Here is a 9,566-nt window from a genome sequence, read left to right as displayed (position 1 = left end):
AAAATCAAGAGTTGGTTGCTCAACTGACTGAGCCACCAGGCACTCCATCTTTTACCTTCAATTAAAATTTTTTTTTAACATTCATTTATTTTTGAGAGACAGAGCATGAGCAGGGGAGGGGCAGAGAGAGAAGGAGATACAGATTCCGAAGCAAGCTCCAGGCTGAGCTGTCAGCATAGAGCCGAACACGGGGCTCGAACCCACAAACTGTGAGATCGTGACCTGAACCGAAGTCGGCCACTAAATGGATGGAAGCCACCCAGGCACCCCAACCTTCAATTTTTAAAATGATAATAATTTTTTGTTTCCACAACTGGTGGTTCAGTCTCTGTGGCTACCTGTGTACTGACAGTACTCTTAACTCATTTTTTTATTTAGGTTCCAGCACCAGAACAAGTTGAAAAGGGTGGTGTAAGCAATATAACTGAAGCCAAACTAATAGTTTTCCTGACCTCGGTGTTTATTAAGGTAATTTAGAATTTAATTTTGAAGGCTATTTAATATTAAGGTGAAATGCATTATAATGTTAGAATGCAAGGAACATTAGAACTAACATTAAACCTTGTTCATTAAGATGAGGCGACGCAGTCTGATTGCTTTTGTTCTGTTTTGAGAAAACGAATTTGGATATAATTTTTTATAATGGCATTTTGGGTTTCCATTTAGGGCAATTTTTTGTAACATAATTCTGATTGTTTTATGTACGGTTGCTGTCAGTATGATTGGGGATTGGAAACTTTAGTGTAAAGGATAGTAGAAAGTATAATGTATTTTTTGTACTTTCTTTTTTTATGGCAGCACTGTTCTAGTGGTATGCACACCATTATACTGCCATGAATCAATAAAAATCAAGGGAGCCTTTTTTGAGGAAATTATTTTTTTAATGTTTGTTTATTTTTGAGAGAAAGAGAAAGAGTGCAAGCAGGAGTGGGGCAGAGAGACAGAGAGAGAGAGAGAGAGAGAGATACTAAAGCAGGCTCCAGGCTCTGAGCTGTCAGCATAGAGCCTGATGTGGGGCTCGAACTCATAAACTGTGAGATCATGACTTGAGCCGTAGTCGGATGCTTAACTGACTGAACCACCCCGGTGCTCCAAGGAAATGATTTAATCTCAGGAAATACAGATGTAGATTTAGAGCAAATTTAGCAATTGTATTTACTCCTTGCAGCAAGAGGATCTGTTATAAACATTAATTGGGCACATTATGTAAACATTTAATAAATTTAACAGAAATCAGGATTTTCATTTTCATTGTGTTTTTTCTGTTTAGGCTGGATGTAAACCCTCTGATATTGGTATCATTGCACCATACAGGCAGCAATTAAAGGTCATCAATGATTTATTGTCCCATTCTTCTGTTGGAATGGTGGAAGTTAACACCGTAGACAAATACCAAGGAAGAGATAAAAGTATCATTCTAGTGTCTTTTGTTAGAAGTAATAAAGATGGACCTGTAAGTTCATTGTATTCTCTTCTGATTTGTTTGGGACATTTTTATTTTTTAATTTTTTTTAGTTTGTGGTAAAAATGTAATATGAAATTTAAAATCATCACCATTTTTCAATATACAGTTCAATGATGTTAAGTTTATGTCCAGTGTTTTGCAACAGATCTTGAGAGAATTTTTTCATTTTGCAAAATTGAAACTCTATACCCATGAATAACAACCCTCCGATTCCTTGTCTCTCCAGTCCCTGGTAACTGGCATTCTGCTTTCTGTTGCTGAATTTGACTGCCACAGTTACCTCATATAAATGGACTTCTAGAGTATTTGTCTTTTTGTACTTGGCTTATTTCATTCGGCGTAGTGTTTTTGAGGTTCATCCCCTGTGTAGTATGCCAAAAGTTTGTTCCTTTTTAAGGCTGAGTAATAGTACATTGCATGGATATGGCACATTTTATCTGCTCATCCATCAGTGAACATTTGGGTTGCTTCCACCTTTTGGCTGTTGTGTTTGGGGTGATACCTCATTGTGGGTTTGATTTGGATTTCCTTAATGATTAATGCTTTTTTAATGTATCTTTGGGCATCTTCATGTCTTTGGAGAAATGTTCATGTTTTCAGCCCATTTTTTTTAGTTGGATTGTTTTTTTGGTGTTGTATACAATTTGGGTTTTTTTGGGGTAATCTATAATCCTTTTATGCAAACAGATATGAATCAGTATTCATATTTCATTTTTCTTTTCACACAGAAGGTGATGTATATACTCTAATAAGCTTTGTTTTATTCACTTAAAACATAGCTTACAGATCTTTCCATGTCAATACACAGAAAGAGACTTCATTCTTTTCTTACAGTTGCATAGTTTCCTATTATATGTAAGTGTCGTGTGTGTGCTATCTATTGAAATATCTGTCTATATCGATATGTGTATATGTGTGTGTGTGTGTATGTATACACACACACATATGTCTTTAATGTTTATTTTAGAGAGAGAGAACATGAGTAGGGGAGGAGCAGAGAGAAGGGGCAGACAGAGGATCTGAATCGGGCTCTGTGCTCACAGCAGACAGTTGGATGAGGGGCTTGAATTCATGAACCACAGGATCATGACATTAGCTAAAGTTAGATGCTTAACCGATGGAGCTACCCAGTCAGTTTAATCATTCCCCTGAGTCTTTTGCTATTACAAGTTTTTATTTTTTTAAACTTTTTAAAAGGATGTTTATTATTTCTGTGAGAGAGAGAGAGGGAGAGCAAGCAGGGGAGGGACAGAGAGAGAGGGAAACACAGAATCGGAAGCAGACTCCAGTCTCTGAGCTGTCAGCACAGAGCCAGATGTGGGGTTCAAACTCACAGTCTGCAAGATGGTGACCTGAGCCGTAGTCGGCCGCTTAACTGACTGAGCCACCCAGGTGCCCTACAGGTTTTTATTGCTGTAACCAATAATGCTATAATGAGTGGAGATAGCTTCAGTTCACTAAAGTATAGCTACGGTATTGCAACCAAGGTAAAATATTTGAAGTTGGTGTTATGAGCAAGTTTTTCCAACTGCCTATCGAATTTTAAATGTGTTGATGAATCTTTTCTGCACTATATGCGTAAAGTAGAAAGATAGTTCACAACAAACTGTTCTTTGCCATTACAAACAAATATATAAGAAACTCAAACTGAAAATTATTTCTTTCAGCTTGGTGAACTCCTGAGAGATTGGCGACGTCTTAATGTTGCTATAACCAGAGCCAAACATAAACTGATTCTTCTGGGATGTGTACCCTCACTAAACCGCTATCCTCCTTTGGGGAAGTTACTTCATCATCTGAACGCAGAAAAATTAATATCCTTTTTGTTTTGTATATTGTCACATTTGTGCTTTGTAAGTACTTTATGTACTTGTATAATAACTTAGTGTCTTGTGTTTTCAATGGACATACTTCCTGATTTTACAAAGGAAAGAGAAAACAATTGTCAGGAAGTTATTTTATTTTACTTTATTTTATTATTTATTTATTTTGTTTTGTTTTAGTTTAGTTCAGTTTATTTTGAGAGCGAGACAGGGAGTGGAGAGAGTGCAGAGACAGAATCCCAAGCAGGCTCTGCACTGTTTGTGCAGACAGAGCCCAACAGAGCCCGACATGGGGCTCAGACTCAAACTGAGATCATGACCTGAGCCAAAACCGTGAGTCAGAGGCTTAAATTCACTGAGCCACCAGGCGCCCCTTTTTTCATTTTACTATATCATTATTATTTTTTTAAGTAGGCTCCATGCCCGGCATGGACTCCAACACGGGACCTGAACTCACAACCCTCTTATCAAGACCTGAGCTCAGATGAGGATTTGGACACTTAACTAACTGAACCACCCAGGTGCCCTATCACAGGAAGTAATTTTAAGCAAAACTGAAATAATGAAGGTGATGGAGAAGGACAATTTGTGAAGTGAGCACGCGGAAGGGACTTGATCTGCCCTAGGAGCAGAGTGCATGTGTCTTAGAGCACATCTAGGAAAAGTGGTTCCCCCTTCTGGATCCTCTCACCACAATTTATAATTTTTTTCTATAAACATAAAGGAGCGCCTGGATGGTTCAGTAGTTAAGCATCTGAACTCTTGATTTTGATTCAGATCACGATCTCACGATTATGAGATCCAATCTGTAAGATTGAGCCCTGAGTCAATCCCCTCTTTCTGCCCCTCCCTGCTTGCTCTCGTGCAGAAAATAAATTAAGAATTAAAAAGTGGAGAATTACTCCTTGTCATAGAGAATTATTAAGATAGATCCTCTTTTAAAACATTATATGAAGGTCTTAGGCTATGATATATAAACCTTACTGTTTAAGTGCATTATTATCCATAGGATGCCATGAAAAAATTTTAACAGTTCTTTAAACCAAATTACAAAATGTTGAATAATGTCATAAATGTGTTCATGCAATTCCATTTTGTGGTGAGTATATCTTCCTTAATTTATTTTACATCATGGATCTTCCATCAGAGGAACATGAAAGTCTTTGTCATGTATTGGGTGATTTTCAAAGAAGATAAAGCACAGTTTTCCTTGCTTTTCTCGTTCTGGCATAGTGCTCTCCTCTAAATATTACCTCTTATTTGTAATTTGGATATGCTGTGAAAGCTGTCTGGTTAAACTGTGAAGATCACTTTTATCCCAAGGATATGAAATGATGTAAAATGTACTCTGTTCAGAGTTCCAGTTTTTTGTTTATTTTTTTGGTATAATCTTTTAAACATAAAGTTCTTTCCTTATGCAAAATATAACAAGTATTGTTTCAGTATAGGTGTACCCAAAACTCAAAAGTCTAAGTTTATAGGTACTAAGATATGTTTTTGTGTGACCTAGATAGAGTTTGATAAATTTTTACCACCTTTATTGATAGATTAACTCTAGGATCTGAGAAACTTTAAGTCTAAAATTTTAATACTAATTTGTTTTTGTAGGTTTTTGTCATATTTTGCTTATTCTTTAAGAGATTAGGTAATGAAAATTATTTGTTTTTATCACTTAAGCACAGTTTTTTGATGATGAGGACACAGATGTGATTCTTTTCTGTGTTTTGAGATCTCTGATCCACAGGCCATTTTGCTGGATTTTTCCCCTGACTGTTGCTTTTTTGGATAAGGTACATTTTTACTTTAAACCTAGGCTTTTAAATTATTAATTGTAAATTTATTGTTTCCCATTAGTTCCTGATTCCCCCTTAATCTCCTGCTAGTTATTTTCAGTAGATTTTGATAGAAAATAATTATTTGAGAGGGTTTTTTTGGCTGAATTGATGATAAATTAAAAAGTTATAGCCCTATTTTCACCTGCTGTTCATATGGCCCTTTGTTTTGAGACACTAACTTAGTTTTCTCTCTCTTTTTCTTTTTTTGAATTGAGATATTTCTGTAAGACAGAATTACCTCAAAATGTGTAAAGTATATGGTGACCGATTTTAACTTCAGTTTATCCATCTTCTGGGGGGATCTCTCTCTCTCTAGGTTGTAGTTTCTTTTTTTAAATGAATGTTAAATGTGTTAAAATTTTTGCTACTACCTCACCTCACATGTTCTTTAAAAATTACATGAAGTTTTTTACTAAATAAATTGTTTTCTACTGTTAGACCTTAGTGTGTCAGTTATTAACCTGATTACTAATTAAATTCAGGTTGCTAAGCATTTTTTCAGGTAGTAACAGGTGAAGTGTTGATAATGCTCTACAGCTGTATATAAATACTATTGTAGCACAAAAAGGAAAATCATTCTTTTGGCAGGGAAAAAAGTCAGCAAAGGCTTTTTGGAGAAGGTATCATCTTAAAGTCTGTTAAAGAGTGGGTAGAATTGCATAAATTATAAACAAATCTAGACAGGCAAATCTAGATAGAGGGTATACAAATGGGAAAAGGAAAAGACATGTATCGGCAACAGCAAAAATAGTTTAGCATGGTTACAAGAAATATACAAGGAAGTGTTAGAGACCATGTTTCCCAATGCTGGCCCGTGAAAGCAATTTTAATAGGTTACAACCAGCTTTGCTTTTAATGGAATAGAGTAGAAAATATTAGGGTGTATCACATATAAAAAAGACACAAAAGGAGTGCTGGGGTGGCTCAGTCAATTGAGTGTCCGACTCTTGATTTCAGCTTAGGTCATGATCCCAGGGTTATAGGATCATTTCTTGTATCAGGCGCTGTACTGGGAATGGAAACTGCTTAGGATTCTTGACCTTTCTCCCTCTCTCCCTCACCGCTGCTCGCTCGCGCTCTTTCTCTCTCTCTCTCTCTCTCTCTCTCAAGTTACCAAACAAAAACAAAACATACAAGTAGAACAAGAAACTCCTATACACCCATCACCCATATGTAATATACCTATCACCCATACATAATAGAAGATTTTGCTCCAGCATTTTCAACATTATTTTTCTCATTTGCTGAGATGTTTTAAAGCAGATTCTAAATGTCATTTAATTTCACTGCTATTCTTCAGTATATGATGAGCTTTTTAATTTTTAAAAATTTTATTTGTTTAATGTATTATTATTTTTTTAATGTTTTTTATTTATTTTTGATAGAGAGAGACAGCATGAGCAGGGGAGGGTCAGAGGGAGAGGGAGACACAGAATGTGCAGCAGGCTCCAGGCTCTGAGCTAGCTGTCAGCACAGAGCCCGACGCAGGGCTCGAACCCACCAACCATGAGATTATGACCTGAGCTGAAGCCAGCGGAGGCTTAACCGACTGAGCCACCCAGGCACCCCTAAAATGTATTATTTTTGAGAGAAAATTGTGCATGCGTGAGAAGGGAAGGGGCAGAGAGAGAGAGAGGGAGATGGGCGGTCTCTGGGCTGTCAGCGCACAGCCCAACATGGGGCTCAAACTTACGAACCACGAAAGGCTCTTTTCCTTTGTTTTCATGGTTCTATAAAATAAATGTATACTTAATTTTATTTGCTTTCGCAAATGCACTTAGAATACAAATACTTCCTTTTTCACCTGTCACTTGGAAAGAAGAAAATGAACAAGTCAATCATATTTCAATATTTAATAGCAAGGTAGAAGGGGTTAGACTTGTAATGAGTTTTAGACTCCTTGGAACACTAAAAGCTTCCTATATTTTGATATCTGAAAATCGAGGCTATTTTTGTATTAGTTCAAATTCTGGTTCTGTCACTTAGTTCTCTGTATAGAGGCGAGCTATTCAACCTTTCAGAGGTTAGTTTTATCTGCAAAATGGAGATAATTCCATCCTCATAGAGTGGTTTTGAAAATGAAAAGACACTGGCCTAGGTAGGATCTGATGTACAATTACATGCACACTAGTACTAGAGGGGGCATGGAAGGTCAATGATGAAAGGATAATGGAATACTTGTCCACACATGAGGAAAAAGTGCAATTTGATCCTGTTCCACATCTTTCACTAAAATCAATTCTGGGTGCATTAACTGGTCTAAATATGAAAGATGAAGCTATGTACCTTTTTTAAAAAAAGTTTTTTTATGTTTATTATGAAACAGAAACAGCATGATTAGGGGAGGGTCAGAGAGAGAGGTAGACACAGAATCTGAAGCAGGTTCCAGGTTCCGAGCTGTCAGCTCAGAGCCTGATGGGGGTTCGAACCCACGAACCATGAGATCATGACCTGAGCTGAAGTCAGCTGCTCAGCCACTTAACCAGCTGAGCCACCCAGGCACCCCACTATGTAACTCTTAAAAGAGTATCTTCATGTCCTTGAAGTGGGGAGGATTTCTTAAGGCACTAAAGCATAAACCATAAATTCTACAAGAACAGTAAGAATTCATATTTAGCAAAGTCTCTATACAGAGAAAATAATCAGAAAATGTCAACACATAATTGACAACAAACTAGTATGTAGAATATTAAGTAATATGTATAGGCCAATAAAAAAAAGGGCAATAGAAAAATTGGCTAAACACCTGAACAGTTTTTTTTGCAAAGGAGAAACTCCAAAATGAAACATGGGGAAAGTGCTCAGTATTTATAATAATGAGATACATACAAAATAGACCCATCATACAGTTGCTTACCTAGAAGATAGGCCAGAAAATAAAGAAATTCTCACAACTCTAAGTATTAGAACAAACAGCAACAGAAAAACCAAACTGCTGATGCATTTGGAGAAAAGTTTAAAAAACTTTGTCAGTAAAATTGTTTCTGTTAACGTTTTTATTTTTTGAGAGACCAAGAGCACAAGTGGAAGAGGAGCAGAGAGAGAGGAAGACACAGAATCTGAAGCAGGCTCCAGTCTCTGAGCTGTCAGCGAGAGCCTGATGCAGGGCTCAAACCCACAAACCATGAAATCATGACCTCAGCCAAAGTCAGAAGCGTAACTGACTGAGCCACCCAAGTGCCCCAGTAAACTAAAAAAAAAAATGTTTAAGCTTATTTATTTATTTTTGAGAGAGAGTACGTGCACACACACAAGTTGGGGAGGGGAAGAGAATCTCAAGTGGGCTCTGCTGACTGCAGAGGTGGGGCTTGAACTCACAAACCCCAAGATCATGACCTGAACCAAAATGAAGAGTCAGATGCTTAACCAACTGAGCTATTCAGGCCTCCCAAGTTTGCTATTAAATTTAAAGAAAGGTATACCTTATTTTCAGTTATTATTTATTTTTAATAGCTTGTTTATTTTGAGAGAGTGTGTGTGTGTGAAAACCCCAAACAGGGTTTGAACTCAGGAACTGTGAAATCATGACTTCAGCCAAAATCAAGAGTCAGATACTTAACCAACTGAGCCACATAGGCGCCCCCTATTCTTAATGGTGTACCCTACTGACTCTCTTGCACATTGGCATAAGGATATATTGTAACCTGGAAACACCACAACCTGGAACTTTTCTTGGACATGATTGATGTTGAACAAAAGAAGTGTAATAAAATTCATGTTACTCCATTTGTGAAAAGCTTATAAACAAGGCAAAAATAAACTACATGGTTTAGGGGCACATACTTGCGTGGTAGAAACAGGAAAACAAGGATACAATTCTCATAAAAGCCAGAATGGTATTTACCTAGGGGGTTGATGAGTGGTGGCTAGGGGCAGTTCTCCAGGAGGATGGCGCCATCCTATGCTCACCGATTTGGTGGTAGTCACCCAGCTGTTCATTTTATAATGATTCTTTTTATAATGGATTCTTTAAACTTGTAGAGAGCAAGATGGAGTCAGTTATGCCCAGTAATAACCAAGCAGTTAAGGGTACTGCAGCAGTCAGGTATTTGAGGAGACCAGCACCTGCTGACTGTACCCCAGAACTAATAAACAGAAGCTCTGCAGGGGCCCAAGACTGATTAAATTCCTTTAGAAAGGGAGGATTGGGGCACCTGAGTGACTCAGTTGATTAAGCAGCTGACTTCGGCTCAGGTCATGATCTCCTGGTTCACAAATTTCAGCCCCACATGGTCCTCTCTGCTGTCAGTGCGGAGCTCGCTTTGGATTCTCTGCACCACTCTCTCTGTCTTCCGCTCCCTCTCTGTCTTTCCCTCCCCTGATTGTGCACTCTCAACAATGAATATTTAGAAAAAGTAAAAAAGGGGCACCTGCGTGGCTCACTTCTGCTCAGGTCTTGATCTCCTAGTTTGTGAGTTTGAGCCCCAGGTGTGGCTCTGTGCT

At 37.7% G+C, this 9,566-nt stretch overlaps 1 protein-coding gene across 1 annotated transcript in view; it reads left to right on the top strand.

Annotated features, from left to right (window-relative positions):
* The window catches only part of DNA2 (DNA replication helicase/nuclease 2), a 50,612-nt gene extending 45,114 nt beyond the window's left edge, over positions 1 to 5,498 (top strand). Inside the window, exons 18-21 of the mRNA XM_029915375.1 lie at positions 379 to 468; positions 1,271 to 1,453; positions 3,133 to 3,279; positions 4,417 to 5,498. Of these exons, the coding sequence (XP_029771235.1) occupies positions 379 to 468; positions 1,271 to 1,453; positions 3,133 to 3,279; positions 4,417 to 4,485 (489 nt within the window). The 3' untranslated portion in view covers positions 4,486 to 5,498. The remainder of the gene's footprint in view (positions 1 to 378; positions 469 to 1,270; positions 1,454 to 3,132; positions 3,280 to 4,416) is intronic.
* The last annotated feature ends 4,068 nt before the right edge of the window (positions 5,499 to 9,566 follow it).

The sequence above is a fragment of the Suricata suricatta genome, chromosome 2 (genome assembly GCF_006229205.1).
Source record: "Suricata suricatta isolate VVHF042 chromosome 2, meerkat_22Aug2017_6uvM2_HiC, whole genome shotgun sequence".
NCBI lineage: Eukaryota > Metazoa > Chordata > Mammalia > Carnivora > Herpestidae > Suricata > Suricata suricatta.
Note: the sequence above shows the minus strand (reverse complement) of the source record. Positions and strands in the feature narration are given on the sequence as shown.